Genomic DNA, 18,429 nt, shown 5'->3' with positions numbered 1-18,429 from the left:
AGGTCGATACGATTACAGAGATACCAAATGTATATCGTTTTTTTTTTTGCAGCGTTTACGCAATAAAATCACTTTTTTCTTTTAAATTTTCATTTATTTCTTGTGTCGCCATATTCGGAGAGCCATAACTTTTATATTTTTCAATCAAAAAAGCTAGGGCTAGCAAACTGATCTGACGTCGGGCATGATTGAATGCCGTTCTACCCATTGCATTGCACGCTAATAATGAATAAATGAACAACAACACTTAACATCTGCAGGCCCCTGATGAATTGCGGCAGAGAATACTGACAGCAAGGAAACGCGTAGGGCAAGATCTGTGACCGACTGGTATTAGGCACCAGCCCTTATAAGGGCATAGCAGCCAGCAGCTGAGACGACGAGCACAGACCTTAGAATAATACAGGGCTAGCTCTGTGACCGACTGGTATTAGGCACCAGCCCTTATAAGGGCATAGCAGCCAGCAGCGGAGACGACGAGCACAGACCTTAGAATAATACAGGGCTAGCTCTGTGACCGACTAGTATTAGGCACCAGCCCTTATAAGGGCATAGCAGCCAGCAGCTGAGACGACGAGCACAGACCTTAGAATAATACAGGGCTAGCTCTGTGACCGACTAGTATTAGGCACCAGCCCTTATAAGGGCATAGCAGCCAGCAGCTGAAACGACGAGCACAGACCTTAGAATAATACAGGGCTAGCTCTGTGACCGACTAGTATTAGGCACCAGCCCTTATAAGGGCATAGCAGCCAGCAGCGGAGACGACGAGCACAGACCTTAGAATAATACAGGGCTAGCTCTGTGACCGACTAGTATTAGGCACCAGCCCTTATAAGGGCATAGCAGCCAGCAGCTGAAACGACGAGCACAGACTGGCTTGCATCCTTATACAGCACAGCTATTTAGCCTTAGAATAATATATAGATGCAGCAATCAGAGAGCTCTCTATCGGCATCTACTGGGCTAAATGAATATACCAACGGGGGAATCCCCAAGGTATCTAACCGGATTATGGTAGCACTATTTGGATAAATAAAATATCAACAAAATTATTTTTATAAATAAAAAAAACAACAAGATCCAAGTAACGAAAAATAGAAAAATCCATAATAGCAATAAACTATTGGAAACCAGCTCCACATCCGGTGGAACAAATTTATGAGATATATATATGACACATATACACACACACCTCAGATCTCCAGCAATGTTTGTTTTTATTAACTTGAAACTTGCATTTTTACACTTTATAAAAAAAAAAAATTTGTCCCACCTCTGATCTTTACTCTAATGCATTGTACTACCCACGTAGTGCAACGCATTAGAGCTGTCATTCACTGACAGCAAGCCTATTAGGTCCCATCTGTGGGCGGGGCCTAATAGGCTATCGTACGTGTTAGACCAGGAGGCTATTATTAGGCCTCTGATTGCCATTTCAACGATCGGCATCGTCACGATAACAGTGTCGATGCCCATCGCTACAAACTACAAAGATGCCGCGATCGCTTTTGATCGCGGCATCTAAAAGGTGTTAATGGCAGGGATCGGAGCTAGCTCCGTTCCCTGCTGTTACAGCACGGTGTCAGCTGTAACATAGAGCGGACACCAGCGGCTGATGTCTCAGGCTCAGCTTCTGAGTCATCTTTCTTTAGCGACCAGAAGCCTTTTAGGCCCTGCCTCCGGGCGGGACCATCAGGCTTCCGTACTTGGCAGACAGGAGGCCATTGTTAGGCCTCCGATCTGCCAGAACAGCCATCGGAACCCCGCGATTTGCATTGCGGGGTTACAATCTGCTAGGAAAAACCGTAGATGCATCGCTCTCTTTTGAGCGCTACAGCTAAGGGGTTAATCGGCCGGATCGGTGACTAGCTCCGGTCCTGGCCATGCAGCAGGGTGTCAGCTGTAATATACACCTGACACCCGCTGGCGATGGTGCGGGCTCAGCTTCTGAGCCCGCACTAGCAAAACAACGTACCCATACGTTGGATGTCGTTAATGGGTTAAATTTACTTTCATTATATTTTTTTCGTTTTTACGATACAGCCGTTATGTTTCCTCCATACACAGAAGCGGGATCATTCTCTATCAGCCAAATCCGAGGTGAAGTGAACGGACGACTCGACTGAGGGCGGGTCTTGTGTCTCTAACACAGAATCACAATAATTACCATCACATCTAAGGTGATCAACATGGATACACAGGACCCGCTCACAGCCGAGTCATCAATAACGGTAGGTCAGCCCAGCAGCGGCACGGGGGTCACGGCGTCTCAGCACAGCTCAACATAGCAGAGGCGGACCGTGTGTCAGTGTATCAGCCCAGCCAGGGGCGTCGCTAACATCTGACCTCCGGGGCCCAAGCCCCGGATCTTTGGCCTGGATTCCCAGTCGAGTGCCGCTACAGGCGTCGCAACTGCGGCCCACGCACCGCTTCTATAGAAACACTATAGTAACTGGGGCCTATGTCATAAAATACTATAGTAACGACACAAATACTTATCCTCCTTCCCGAGTGCAGCGGAAGTCCTGACATCTTCTCGCGTCATGACGCCGTAGTGTCAGGACATCCGCTGGACCTAAGAGCTGGGAAAGTGTATCATTACTGCCTGCTAGGGTCCTGTATCTAAGCCTGCATTGTGGTAAGCCTAGATACAGGGTCCAACAGACAGCATCACACATTGGCTTAGATACAAGGCCCATGTGTGATATGGTCTGTTGGACGATGTATCTAAGCTTTATCACAAGGCAGGCTTAGATACAGGACCCCAGCAGACAGTAATCTCATACTGCATATAAGATTACGGTCTGCCGGGGTCCTAAATCTAAGCTTAACATGTGGTAGACTTAGATACAGGGTCCAACAGACAGTATCACACATGGGTTCTGTATCTAAGCCTACCACGTGTTACTAATGTTTTTTTGTGTGGGTTTTTTTTACAGGTTCGGTCGCTGGACTACGTCGGATTCGAGGACTACTTCCATGATCGCTTTTTTTATTTTCAATGAAATGGTTAATGAGGTGTGTGTGGGGGGGGTTTATTTCAATAAAATATATTTTTTCTGTCTTTGCATTTTCATTTAAACTTTATTACTCCCGCCTTAGTAATGGCCGCTGGCTGATTGACAGCATCCATTACTAAGGTGGGGCTTAATGTTCGCCAATGCAGAAGCTAACACTAACCCCTATTATTACCCTGGTACCCACCGCCACCAGGAAGAGCCGGGTACGTTCCAGTACCCGACCATCTGTAATGATGGTTTTCAATTGGGGCGGCCGCAGGTTGGTATTATTAGGCTGGGAAAGGCTTAAACCAGTGGCCCCTCCCACCCTGGTAATGCTAGCCTGCTACTGCGGTGTTGCATCTGGCTGGTTATCAAAAATAAGGGGGAACCCACGTCATTTTTTTTTTTTTTTTAAATGGAATAAACATAGTGCGGTCCACCCCATTTTTCATAACCAGCCAGATTATAGCAGCAGCAGGCTAGCATTACCAGGCTGGGAAGGGCCACTGTTTTTGGCCTTTCCCAGCCTAATAATAACAGCCTGTGGCCGCCCCAGTACCCGGTCTACACTACAGATGGTTGGGTACTGGATCGTACCCAGCTCTTCCCGGTATCCCTGGTGGGGCTTAGTACCGGGCTAATAATGGGGGTTAGTGTTAGCCTCTGCACCAGCTAACACTAAGCCCTACCTTAGTTATGGACGCTGTCAATCAGCCAGCAGACATTACTAAGGCGATAGTAATAAAGTTTAAAAAAAATACGAGGACATAAAAAAAAAAAAATTCTATTGAAATAAAAAAACACAACCCTCAATAACCATTTTATTGAGAATAAAAAAAGTCTGTAATCTAAGTAGTCCTCGAATCTGACGTAGTCCAACAACCAAACCTGTAAAAATACAAGAAAAAAAAAATGAGTAACACTTAAAAAAGCAAAAACAATTATTCTTACCTTTCCTGGGTCAGACGCTGGAGCCGCAATGACAGCGAGCAGAGTCCTATATCTAATCATGTGTGATACGGTCTGCTGAGCCACTGTAATCCTATCCATAGCTATAGGGTCGTAGTGCTATAGATATGCGGTCTCTAATATATATATATATATATATTATATAAAATTATACACACACACTTTTTTTGGGGTCGGGGATAAACATAGGTTAGTACTAGGATACTTACGGATGGGGCCCTGTATCTAAGTATCATGTGTGATACTGTCTGCTGGGCCATATATCTAAGCCTATCATGTATGATATGGTCTGCTGAGACAAGGTGCGAATGTGGGACCACCTACAGGGGATTGCATGTCACCGTCTACAAGGGGGTGTATGGCAGAGGGAGTGTGTGTGGAACCATACAGGCGGATTGTGACACTATATACAAGGGGCATTGAGTGGGGAACTCTCCACACGTGTCTTTGATTAGAGCCCCGAGACATAACTTTGCTGGGGGCCCCAGAAATACCAAAGGTGCCCCAGAGGGTTAGTACAAGGATACTTACCGCTGTGGCCCTGTATCTAAGGCTACATTCACACGAGCGTGATAAATTTGCGTGCGTAAAAAAAAACACACGTAAATCTGGTCGTGTGCGTTGCGTTTTGCATCACTGTGCTTCGTGTGTGGCATGTGTTTTTCACGCACCCGCAAGCACTTTTTTTTCCTTCAGTGTAATTGATGGGTGAAACACGGACAGCACATGGATGTCGTCTTTTTTCACACACCCATCGACTCCAATGGGCGACTAGGCGAAAAACAACAACATAGGACATGCAGTGAGTTTCACGCAGCGGACACATGCTGTGTGAATGGCCCCATTGTTTCAAAGCACGGACGAGAATCACGCTCTTCTGAATGGGCCCTAAGCCCATCACGTGTGATACTGTCTGCTGAGACAACGCATCCAATTCTACCCAGCGGTGCAGCTATAGGAGCCTTAGTCTTATAAATATGCCATCTCCGATATATATGTAAAAATGTATTTCTTTTTCAGTCGGGTGGGGGGGGGTGGTAAATATATGTCTCGAGGCTTGTGCCCCATATCCTTTAAGACAGCGTCACGGTGTCCCAGCTCAGCTCAACACAGCATGGCGGGCTGAAGAATAAAGGCACGGCACAAGTCGAATCCCCCCAGCACTTATGAGGCGGCTAATCAACGGAGGTACCAGTGGAGCTGGAGTCGAAAGCGTCAGCGTCACACACGTCATGACCTCACCCACAACATAGTTACTAAGGTTAAAAAAAAGACACAAGTCTAACCTATAATCCGACCGTGTTGATCCAGAGGAAGACAAAACCCCCATCAGGTGGATGACAATTGTCTCAGAGGAAAATCTCCTCCCCAGTCTCCAAATCTGGAAATCACAATAAATCCCTGGATCATCATCTCATCTCCAGAATCTAGTACACATAACTTGTAATATTATAACCTCCGGTTATACGGACATTATATAGGAAACTATTATACTGCCGGAGTGTGACAATAATCGTCTTTCTAAATGACTTGTATTATCAGGTTTACTTCTAACTACAGCATAGACTGCCCATAGTCCTCGCTGCCGGCTGCCCATAACTCTGCATTAGGAGACAGAGTGTCCTGCTCGTCTCCATGACTCCTGTATCCAGAACGGCAGCCAGCCATGTACAATGTAATGTCACCTCTAATGCAGAGTTATGAGCAGCCGGCAGCACGAAACGTAGGGATCTAACGTGATGTGAAAAGAGCCGAAATTGTGGAGCTCCTACATTACATGTCATTGTACACACGTGTATGTACTGCACATGACGGTATTAAGGCCTCAACATGGCGCCAGTACAGCCTGTGCCCACAGTAATGCCAATATATATCTGTCTCTCCTTACCATGTGATGTGCGGGGCCGGTAGTCCTCCATCATGACCTCCTCGTACAGATCCTTGTGTTCTTCTAGATACTCCCACTCCTCCATGGAGAAATAGACAGTGACATCCTGACACCTTATAGATACCTGACACACACAATGATACAGTCATCACGCAGACACCCCCAGTGCTGTTACTGTAGAATTTCCCAGCATTCCCAGCAGTGTCACCTCTCCAGTCAGCAGCTCCGTCATCTTGTAGATCAGTTCTAAGATCTTCTTCTCATGTATCCGGGAGTGAGGGGGAGGCTCTGTGATGGGACTACTGCTCCATCCTCCTGACTCATGGATGATGGGAGTCGTACAGTCACCCGATGTCTTCTTCACTATTGTGTACTCCTGTGTATGGAGAGAGACACTTAGAGAACTGAACACAGTATTCCCCCCTCAGTAGAAAGAGGGAGATTGTGACCCCGCTGTATAGAGCTCTAGTGACCCCACATCTGTAATACTGGAGACCTCACCTACAAAAAGACAGAGAAAATAGAAGAAAACTAAAAAGGAAATAATATTGGGGGGACTAGATGGACCATGTGCTCTCCTCCTGCCGTCATCTCCTATGTTTCTATATAGAGGTCATACTGATCCTCCTGGTTCCTGGTCATTCTCATTGCTCTACAACATTACTATTGCTGCATTGGTGACATGACACATAACTGAACATATTGGTGGCTGATCTTCAGCTTCTTGACGTCACTTGTAAGGTCTGGACGCTGTTATACAGGACACTGGATTCTTCCTATTATGTATTGTCCCTTCCCTATGTGTGACTTGTTCTATAATGTAAAAAAGTTTACCTCTCCGCTCAACAGGTAGATGATCTCCAAGGTGAAGTCTAATATTCTTCTGCTCATCTCATTCCTGTCCTTGTCCATCCTTGGTGGGTCATTCAGGAGAAGGAACGTTGTGGAGGAGAAGATGAGAAAACTGGAGGAACTGGAGGATCTAGTACTGCAGACGTCTTTATGAAGAAAGGAGAAGATGGAGATCATACAGGGGACAACATCATGTGTGACATACAGAACCTCACTTATTCATCATGGACAGAAACATCTTCTCAGAGCCGTCACCACATGGAATAAAGGGGTATTCCCAACACGGACATTTCTCCCCAGGATATGCCAGAAATGTCTGATAGATGCGGCTCCACCTCTGGCCGTGCTCGGCTGTTTCTGGAACTCCTATACAAGTGAATGGAGAGAGTCGTGCACATGTGTGGTCACCTCTCCATTCATTCTCCACCTGGATGTAGTCATCACCTCACCAGGCGAGTCGGGGGACTCCCGTTCTCCACAAAGAGGTGGGACCCCCATATATCAGACATTTATGGCATATCTCTCAGGTGAGAAGAGTAAAATGAAAACATTTCCTCCACAGACAATGAAGACCTGACTCCTGACAAATGCCGGATACTGCGGAGACATTGTTGACATCTCCAAGACATGGTGCACACTATGCAGTCAGTGTTTGATATGAACTGTGAGGTTCTGCAGCAGCTGTGGTGACATTATATATATATATATATATATATATATATATATATATATACACACACACACACACACACACTACCGTTCAAAAGTTTAGGGTCACTTAGAAATTTCCTTATTTTTGCAAGAAAAGCAGTTTTTTTCAATGAAGATAACATTAAATTAATCAGAAATACACTCCATACATTGTTAATGTGGTAAATGACTATTCTAGCTGCAAACATCTGGTTTTTAATGCAATTTCCAGTACATCCCTCATGACAGCACTACAGGAGGTTGCCCTCTTGACCTCTGTAGGGACAGGAAGACAGAGAGGTTAAAAGGCCCCTCCCACCACCCACTTGCCAGTGTTCTTCCTGTCCCCACAAGGGTCAGGAGCAGAGAGCGTCGCTCCTGTATTAGTGCAGGAAAGAAACTCGGGGAGGGGGCAAGATCGGGGGGGTCCGTGCACTCCCAATTCTCTTCCCCCTAAAGCCCAGGCTAACACCCCTCATACGACGGGTCCCTTAGCTCCCTCCCTAAGACACCTACCGGAGGAATCCTAGGCAGGGTTCTGGTAGTGTGTGGGGGCTGGGGTTTCCCAAGCAGGCTTCGGCCGGACCGCGGACCAGGCGGGGACCGGCAGCTCCATAGGCATGGACGCACCGGCAGGGATCCTCGCTGCACCGCATAGCAAGCCTTAGCGCCGGCTATGGCGGCTGCACTCCAGGTACACGCTGGACGAATAGCCGACCGGATATGACGTCGGGCTACTTCCGGTCCGCGGCCATCTTGGAAGGCGGGAAATTCAAAACGCCCGCATTTAAAGGGACACGCACAGGTATGTAGTTAGAGCTGATAACTCTAACTTGGATTTATTTTTTGTGGATTGCATATTGCATTGCCGGTTACCTGTCGCGATATGGAACTTCCTCGTCCTGATGGAACTCCAGATATGTCCCAGGGTCACGTGAGTCTCACCCTTGGGGAAGGGTATGACCCCTTATGTATGTACGCCATACTTTACCTACCTTCTGTTTTCTCTAGGAAAAAGATTTCTCTCAGAGACAAACTGATAAAAAGAAGGTTAAAAAATGTGCGACTTGTGCAAAAAAATTGCCAGAGTCCCATAAAAAAACAATTGTGTCAGGATTGTATTGCCAAAATACTAAAAGGAGGAACAACCAACGTTCATGTCCGAACTTAGGACTATGATTCGTGAGGAAGTGGGTCAGTCAGTAGCCTCCCTCGCCCCTCCGCAAGAAACTCCCTCACAATCCCGGGCAAAAAGACCACGGATTGAAGTGGATCAAAAATATTGGCCTCCTTCTCAGGGGTCGGACTCTGAACAGGAGTGCTATTACCTATCGGAAGATGAGTTAGAAGAAAGAGACGAACTCTTACCTTCAACTTCTTCCACTCAAGAGAAAAAAAAATTCTTCTCTTCCGAGATGTCAGATACCTTAATTCAAGCAATACGGGAAACTATGGATATTCCCGAAGTGGACCAACCACATACCATCCAGGATGAGATGTTTGGAGGTCTTACGGGAAAGAAAACAAGGGTTTTTCCGGTAAACGAAAATCTTAAAAGAATGGTGACAACTGAATGGGAAGATTCAGAAAAAAGGCTCTTCATTTCAAGAGATTTTAAGAACAGACTTCTCTTTGATCCAGAGGACACTAAGCCTTGGGATGAAATCCCAAAAGTAGATGTCCCAGTCGCCAGGGTTGCTAAAAAAAACGCAATCCCTTTTGAAGATTCCTCTCAGTTGAGGGACGCCATGGACCGAAAGGCAGACCGGCTACTGAAAAGAGCGTGGGAATCTTCCTCTGCCTTGATCTCAACTAATATCGAGGCCACATCAGTAGCAAGAGCAATGTTCATATGGCTAAACCAGCTAGAGACCCATTTGATGATGAAGACATCACGACAAGAGCTACTAGAATCTCTACCGTTACTAAAAATGGCAACCGGATTCTTAGTAGACGCTTCAGCGGAATCTATTAGATTTGCTGCCAGGAATGGGGCTCTCAAATTCTGCTAGAAGAGCATTATGGCTCAAAATGTGGTCAGGAGATACGAAGTCCAAAAACAAGTTGTGTTCTATCCCATTTACAGGGTCTCTGATGTTCGGTCCTCTCCTTGATAACATACTGGAGAGTGCAACAGATATAAAAAAGGGGTTTCCTGAAGAGAAACCAAACAAAAACCCCCTCAATTTGGAAGATTTCGCCAACAGAGGGATCCTACTTCACAGAACTACAGCGGGAAAGGGAAGTCCGGTCGCTGGAGTTACCCCAAAGGGAAAAGGGGTCGAGGATATCTCCTTAACCCAAATAATTCATTCCAGCCCTCAAAGCAATGACGCCAAGAGTGTGGGGGGAAGACTCCTACAATTTTATCCCGAATGGTCGAGAATAACCCAGAACCCCTGGGTTCTAAAGATAATAGAAGAAGGATACAAAATAGAATTTTCCTCCAGAGAAATTCCTAATAACCAGTACCAAGAAAAGATCTTCATCAGATACTTATCCAGGACGTCCAGAAACTACTCAGATTGAGAGCCATTTCCCCAGTTCCCCACAACGAGATATGCAAGGGCCACTATTCGAAAATCTTCTTGGTCAAAAAACCTAACGGTTCCTACAGGACAATAATCAACCTGAAGTTCCTAAACAAATGGGTGAATTATCGGAAATTTAAGATGGAGTCTATCAGATCGACTATTCCTCTAATAAGGGAAGAGGCATCAATGTGTACGATCGATTTAAAGGATGCGTATTATCACGTTCCTATCCACCCCGCGTACCATAGATTCCTGAGATTCGCAATTCAGGACGGTCCTTCCATTCTCCACTTCCAGTTTGTCTGCCTCCCCTTCGGCCTTTCCTCCGCCCCCAGAATTTTTACAAAAATTATGGCAGAGATCATGGCATTCATAAGAAGTCAAGGTATAGTAATTATCCCATATCTAAACGACTTCTTGTTGACAGCAGATACTCCGGCTATCTTAGTCAGTCATCGGTCACAGGTTCTTTCCCTACTACAAGAATTGGGATGGATAATCAACTTTCAGAAGTCGAGTCTTCCTCCCCAGAAACAGAAGGTCTTCTTAGGAGTACTGCTGGACTCCTCCCTTCAACATTCCTTCCTCCCAAGAGAGAAACAAATACTCCTACTGGCAGAAGTAAGAAAATTTTGGGGGAAAGACGCCTGTTCCATAAGGGAATGTATGCGGATGTTGGGAATGATGACGTCTTGCATCCAATCTATTCCATGGAGCCAATTTCACTCCAGACCCTTACAGAATCTGATCTTGTCACGGTGGGATCGGAAACAAAACTCCCTGAATTTAAAAATTCAAATTTCCGAGACTGTGAAATAATCCCTCCTGTGGTGGCTCTGCACAAACATAGACAAGAGAGTCCCCTGGAGAACTTCTCCTTATGTAGTGATTACCACAGATGCCAGCAAACACGGCTGGGGGTCGGTAATCCAAGACCAGCACTTTCAGGGCACATGGCCTGTTCAAATGAAGATGATGTCCTCAAACTTCAAAGAACTAAGAGCCGTATGGGAGACACTTATAAGAGCTTCACCCACCATAAAAGGGAAGCATATAAGAATTTTATCGGACAACACGACAGCGGTGTCCTTTCTTCGCCATCAAGGGGGAACAAGACACACTCTTCTTCAGGGCCTCTCTGCACAAATTTTCAGTTGGGCAGAAGAAAACATCCTATCAGTCACGGCAGTCCACCTAAAAGGCTCAGAGAACCTATCAGCAGATTTCCTGAGTCGGGAAAAAGTAGACCCGGGAGAATGGTCCCTAAACAAGGAAGTCTTTCGGTCCCTAACCCGAAATTGGGGTTATCCACAAATAGACCTGTTTGCCACGAGGAAAAACACTCAAGTAGAGACATTCTTCTCCCTAAATCTCAGAGACAACCCATTGGGAGTAGATGCATTGTCCCAACACTGGGACATGGATCTGGCCTATGCCTTTCCTCCGTTTCCTCTAATACCAATGGTGTTAAGAAAAATCCAGGAAGATTTGACAAAGCTCATCATTATTCTTCCCTATTGGCCGAAAAGAAGTTGGTTTCCAATCGTACAATACCTAGCGTTGGAAGATCCTATCATGCTCCCAGTCAAGGAGAATCTTCTCTCCCAGGGTCCCTTATTCTTCCAGGGAATAGAGACTCTGAAATTGTCAGCCTGGATCCTGAAAGGCAGATCTTGAGGAACCACGGTCTGTCAGACGAGGTAATTTCAACTATCTTATCAAGTCATAAAGAAGTTACCTCTAAAATCTATCAAAAGATTTGGAAGAAATTCTGTTCCTGGCATGGAATCCCAGGACCAGATCCCTTTTCTCCCAACATTACAAAAATCTTAGATTTTTTACAATCGGAATTCAAAAAAGGACTTAGCCCTAGTACCTTAAAGGTACAGATTTCAGCCTTAGGTAATTTTTTTAACACTCCCCTGGCTGAACATCGGTGGATCAGAAGATTCACCCAAGCGGTCTCTAAACTGAAACCTTCCCTAAAGAAATCAGTTCCTACCTGGGATTTGAATGTGGTGTTAACGACTCTTTGTGAGCCCCCCTTTGAGCCGCTCGCCGAAATTGTATGCATTTTTTAACTCTAAAAGCTGCATTCTTAGTCGCTATTACTTCAGCAAGAAGGATTGGAGAAATCCAATCTCTGTCAATCATAGAACCGTACCTAAAAGTACAAGAGGATAAGATCATCCTAAAGCTGGATCCTTCCTTTATTCCAAAAGGTATCTACCGCTTTCCATAGAGAACAAGAAATAATTCTACCTTCCTTTTATCCAGATCCAAAAAACCAACAAGAAGAAAAATTCCATTGCCTGGATGTCAGGCGAACAATTCTTCAGTATCTGAATAGAACCTCCTCCTGGAGACAAGATAAAAATCTATTTGTCCTGTTTGGGGGAAAGAATAGAGGAAAGAGAGCCTCAAAGGGCTCTCTAGCGAGATGGGTAAAAACCACCATACAAGAAGCCTACAAGTCCCAAGGACTATCTGCCCCACAAGGCATCAGAGCCCATTCAACGAGGGCAGTTTCGGCATCCTGGGCAGAAAGAAGAGAAGCCTCTATGGACCAAATCTGCAGAGCTGCCACTTGGTCAAGCCATCATACGTTTTACAAACATTATAGACTCGATGTGCTGTCCGATACGGATTTAAGTTTTGGACGTAAAGTCCTTCAATCCGTAGTCCCGCCCTGAGCATTATAATCTGGTATTGCTCCTGTAGTGCTGTCATGAGGGATGTACTGGAAAATAGCAATTAGACCTACCGGTAATTGTATTTCCAGGAATCCATCATGACAGCACCATTATATTCCCTCCCTTATTGAATTCTGATTTGTGCATTTAACATGTCAGTTATTGTCCCTAGAAATAAAATAGGGTTGCATCCATCCTGGTGTAGTAATTGAAAAACACTGGCAAGTGGGTGGTGGGAGGGGCCTTTTAACCTCTCTGTCTTCCTGTCCCTACAGAGGTCAAGAGGGCAACCTCCTGTAGTGCTGTCATGATGGATTCCTGGAAATACAATTACCGGTAGGTCTAATTGCTATTATCTACATAGGTGTATAGAGGCCCATTTCCAGCAACCATCACTCCAGTGTTCTAATGGTACATTGTGTTTTCTAACGGTGTTAGAAGGCTAATGGATGATTAGAAAACACTTGAAAACCCTTGTGCAATTATGTTAGCATCGCTGTAAACAGTTTTGCTGTTTAGAGGAGCTATAAAACTGACCTTCCTTTGAGCTAGTTGAGAATCTAGAGCATTACATTTGTGGGTTCGATTAAACTCTCCAAATGGCTAGAAAAAGAGAGCTTTCATGTGAAACTCGACAGTCTATTCTTGTTCTTAGAAATGAAGGCTATTCCATGCGAGAAATTGCCAAGAAACTGAAGATTTCCTACAACGGTGTGTACTACTCCCTTCAGAGGACAGCGCAAACAGGCTCTAACCAGAGTAGAAAGAGAAGTGGGAGGCCCCGCTGCACAACTGAGCAACAAGACAAGTACATTAGAGTCTATAGTTTGAAAAATAGACGCCTCACAGGTCCTCAACTGGCAGCTTCATTAAATAGTACCCGCAAAACGCCAGTGTCAATGTCTACAGTGAAGAGGCGACTCCGGGATGCTGGCCTTCAGGGCAGAGTGGCAAAGAAAAAGCCATATCTGAGACTGGCTAATAAAAGGATAAGATTAATATGGGAAAAAGCACACAGACATTGGACAGAGGAAGATTGGAAAAAAGTGTTATGGACAGACGAATCGAAGTTTGAGGTATTTGGATCACACAGAAGAACATTTGTGAGACGCAGAACAACTGAAAAGATGCTGGAAGAGTGCCTGACGCCATCTGTCAAGCATGGTGGAGGTAATGTGATGGTCTGGGGTTGCTTTGGTGCTGGTAAAGTGGGAGATTTGTACAAGGTAAACGGGATTTTGAATAAGGAAGGCTATCACTCCATTTTGCAACGCCATGCCATACCCTGTGGACAGCGCTTGATTGGAGCCAATTTCATCCTACAACAGGACAATGACCCAAAGCACACCTCCAAATGATGCAAGAACTATTTAGGGAAGAAGCAGGCAGCTGGTATTCTATCTGTAATGGAGTGGCCAGCGCAGTCACCAGATCTCAACCCCATAGAGCTGTTGTGGGAGCAGCTTGACCGTATGGTATGCAAGAAGTGCCCATCAAGCCAATCCAACTTGTGGGAGGGGCTTCTGGAAGCATGGGGTGAAATTTCTCCCGATTATCTCAGCAAATTAACAGCTAGAATGGCAAAGGTCTGCAATGCTGTAATTGCTGCAAATGGAGCATTCCAAGACCAAAGCAAAGTTTGAAGGAGAAAATTATTATTTCAAATAAAAATCATTATTTCTAACCTTGTCAATGTCTTGACTATATTTTCTAGTCATTTTGCAACTCATTTGATAAATATAAGTGTGAGTTTTCATGGAAAACACAAAATTGTCTGGGTGACCCCAAACTTTTGAACGGTAGTGTATAGGGAACATGCAGTGTGATCACTTATCATCATGTTATAGCGCAGGTGGAGCAGAGCAGAGTGATACATTATTCAGTATAAACTTCTATTTTACTCACTTAACCCCTTCCTGCACAGCACATTTACTGCTCAGTTGTTCACATGACATAGGGAAGACCTGACTTCTGCTGCAAAAGCCAGAGACCTGAGAGAACTACGATTACGGCCGTTTAACTACTTAGATCCTGTGGTCAATAGCGACTGCAGAATCTAAGCTGTAAGAAAGAGGAGGTGGTCCCCTCTGACAGCTCATCGGCCCCTCACGACGCAACAACAAGGTATGGATGTTTGTCATGGTAGCCTGGGGGTGGGGGGGGGTGAAGGTCCGCCATCTTTCTGTTTCTATTAACCCCTTAGTATTAATTACGATATATTACGATACATTAGTATTACAGTGTATTGTACCAGCGATCTAATCATCACTAGTTCAAGTCCCACAGGGGAGTAATATGATTTGTTAAAAACAGTTAAAGTTGTTTTCCCCATCAGGTATATTTATGACATATAATAATAATAGTAGTAATCTTTATTTATATAGCGCCAACATATTATCATTTATAATGGCATGTTTAAAAGAGCAGGGAAAGATACCAGAGGAAAGAGAGAGGTTAAATATTTTAACGGGAGGAGGTGTGAGGGGAGCACGACTGCACAGGATACGTCATCAGGGCCTGCTTCAGGTTTATGTGGGCCCTTGGGCGACAAAGACTTAGTAGGCCCCTTTGGGGCAGCAGTAAAATGGCAGAAGATGGCACTTTGTGCACCCATATAGCAGTTAGGCCCCCAGTTTGTACCCCCATAAATTTAGTGCCCTCTGTATAGTGCCACACAGCCCTCACCTCCCAGGTAGTGCCACAATGCCCTCACCTCCCAGGTAGTGCCACAAAGCCCTCACCTCCCAGGTAGTGCCACACAGACGCCACCCTCCCTGGTAGTGCCACACAGACGCCACCCTCCCTGGTAGTGCCACACAGACGCCACCCTCCCTGGTAGTGCCACACAGACGCCACCCTCCCTGTAGGTAGCGATTTGGGGTACCCTCTAGGAGTGGAATCCCCAGCCAGAGCATTGCCGATGCTCTGGCTGGGGATTCCGCTTTAAGAGAAACCCTTGACGTCACTGTCTAAATATGGAGAGTGTTATCAGGGGCAACCCCAGAGCCATAATCCTGGGCAGAGCACTACTAGCACTCTGCCTGGGACACTGCTCTGCTCCTGACAACAGTGTTTATATAGGGACAATGATGTCAGGGGCTTCCCCATCGACGGAGTCCCTGAGCAGAGCCGCTAGCACTCTGCCATATATGGATGGTGATGCCGTGACGACAACAGCGACAGCTCCCAGCGGCCGAGTGGGCCACCCAAGGGTAGTGTGCCCCGACACTTGCCCCGGGTTCGCCAGGTGCGGACGTCGGCCCTGTATGTCATAAAATGTCAGATAGATGTGGGTCCCACCTATCTCTAGAACACCCCATTCTATCTTCAGTGTTCCCGCTGACGCTTGTAATTTCCAACCATATAAGAAAAAACCAGCGTAGCTCGCTTCCGTAAGTCCCGTAAAGGAGAAACGTCCGTGTTTAACCCATGTGGTGACGGCTACGTTGTTTACGTAACTGCCATTTATTTCTACAGATCGTACGGAAGCAAGCCACGCGGTTTTCTTCTTACATGGTCAGAAATCACAAGCGTCCTGTGGGATGTATCAGAAATGTCCCTGATGGGAAAACCCCTTTAAAGTTTTTAGTTATGTACAAAAAAAAAAAAGGAACGTAAAAAAACATAACTGGTATCACCACATCCGTTAACCCCTTAGTGACCAGCCCATTTTAGGCCCTAATGACCAAGCTATTTTATTCATTTTTCTATAGTCGCATTCAAAGAGCTATAACTTTTTTATTTTTTCGTCTACATAGCTGTATGAGGACTTGCTTTTTGCGGGATTAGTTGTGCTTTTTAATAGCACCATTTTTGGGTACATATAATTTTTATATTAACTTTTATTAACCCTTTTGGGGGGGGGGGGATTATAAAAAAAACCTGAAATTCCGCCATTGTTCTATGCGTTTTTAAATTGACGCCGTTCACTGTGCGACGTAATTAACATGTGACCTTTATTCTATGGGTCGGTACGATTACGGCGATACCACATATGTGGAGGTTTTTTATGTTTTATGACTTTTGCACAATAAAAACACTTTTGAACTAAAATTATTTGTTTTTGCATCGTCGCTTTCCAAGAGCCGTAATTTTTTTATTTTTCCATCAATGTAGTGATTTTTTGGGCTTGTTTTCTGCGGGACGAGACGTAGTTTTGAATGGTACTGTTTTGGGGTGCATGGGACTTATTGATTCATTTTTATTATGACTTTTTTGGGGGGCAATGGGAAAAAATTTCAATTTCGCCATGGTTTTTTGCGTTTTTTTTTTTACGGTGTTCACTTTGCGGTTTAAATTACATATTAACTTTATTAATGGAGTCATTACGGGCGCGGCGATACCACATATGTGTACTTTTTTTTTTTTTACACTTTTACTAAATAAAACCACTTTTTATGGAAAAAAATGGATTTATTTTTTTACTGTACTTTTTATTAATAATCTTTATTTCACTTTGATGACTGATTTTATTAGTCCCACTAGGGGACTTTACTGTGCGATGTTCCGATCGCTGCTATAATGCTCTGGTATACTTCGTATACCAGAGCATTATTGCCTGTCAGTGTAAATCTGACAGGCAATCTGTTAGGACGTGCCTGCGGCGCGTCCTAGCAGGCATATGTCCAGGGCAGACCTGGGGGCTTTTATCAAGCCCCCGGCTGCCATGACACCCCATCGGAGACCCGCGATTGCATTCGCGGGCCGCCGATGGGTGACAGAGGGAGCGCACTCCCTCTGTAAACATAGTTAAATGCCGCGGTCGCTATTGACGGCGGCATTTAACGGGTTCAACGGCCGCGATCGAAGTAAACTTCGATTGCGGGCGTTGCAGCAGGAGCTCAGCTGTCATTAGACAGCAGAGCCCCGGCTCCTGCCTGCACGGGAGACCCGTGCAGGACTTAGACTAGGCTGACGTGAAAAGGCGTATTAGTGGTCACTAAGGGGTTAAAGTCAGAGCCATTACAATATAATGTTATTTACCCGCACGGTGAACGCCGTAGAAAAAAACCCAAAAGAGCTAGAATCGCTGTTTATTGGTCCCCTTAGCTCTAAAAAAAACAAATTGAAAATTTTATATAAAGTGATCAAAAACTACAACAACAAGCCTTCACTCCGCTCCATCCAATGAAAACTAAACCCGTCCTGGTGATTAAGGGATTAACCTGCGGTGCGGATTACAGACACGCAGGATATGAGATTTATACCGCGGATTCGCTGCGCATTTGTTGCAGAATTTCCCCATTAAGTTCAATGGGAAAGTCAAGTTCCGCAACAAACGCCATTGTTCCCAGAATCCTCTGCGGCTCCACCGCGTGTTCACAGCAACGCTGCAGGTTACACATATATAAAACAGAAGGCGTCATGTGACTCCTGCAGCCAATCACAGGCAGAACATTCGCTGCGTGTGAACAGTCCCTTAAACCGCACGGTGAACGACATTAACAAGAAATGTATAAAAGTCAGTGAATAAGTTGTATGTCCCGAATATTATGTCATTACAAAATACGACTCGTCCCACAAACCACCCCACCACTACAAAGACCAGAAATAACCACTTACCTCAAAGAGGCCGGCACTGGAGGGTTAAATCCCGGCTAGGAGTCCAGTGGGCGGGGTCACTCAGTGATTGACAGCTCTCTGTATACACACTCATACAGGGGTGACGGTCTGATAACCGAGAGAACACCCGACCAGCGCTGCTCTCTACCTCATACACGGCAATAGATGAAGGACCCGTGATGATGTCAACACCAAGTGACGAGGGGGGGGAGCTTATAAGAGTGGAGGGGTGGATG

General features: G+C 45.3%; 1 protein-coding gene across 1 annotated transcript; it reads right to left on the bottom strand.

The window, feature by feature from the left end:
- Nucleotides 1-6,010: 6,010 nt before the first annotated feature.
- LOC142696476 (oocyte zinc finger protein XlCOF29-like) lies at nucleotides 6,011-18,381 on the bottom strand. The gene is made up of 3 exons (XM_075847681.1): nucleotides 18,342-18,381; nucleotides 6,697-6,860; nucleotides 6,011-6,238 (listed from the first exon to the last, which is right to left on the bottom strand). The coding sequence occupies exons 2-3, from the start codon at nucleotides 6,772-6,774 to the stop codon at nucleotides 6,011-6,013; spliced, it is 306 nt and encodes a 101-aa protein (XP_075703796.1). The 5' UTR covers nucleotides 6,775-6,860; nucleotides 18,342-18,381.
- Nucleotides 18,382-18,429: the final 48 nt, after the last annotated feature.

The sequence above is a fragment of the Rhinoderma darwinii genome, chromosome 1 (genome assembly GCF_050947455.1).
Source record: "Rhinoderma darwinii isolate aRhiDar2 chromosome 1, aRhiDar2.hap1, whole genome shotgun sequence".
Classification (NCBI taxonomy): domain Eukaryota; kingdom Metazoa; phylum Chordata; class Amphibia; order Anura; family Rhinodermatidae; genus Rhinoderma; species Rhinoderma darwinii.
The sequence above is the reverse complement of the archived record's forward strand: the minus strand, read 5'-3'. Positions and strand labels throughout refer to the sequence as shown.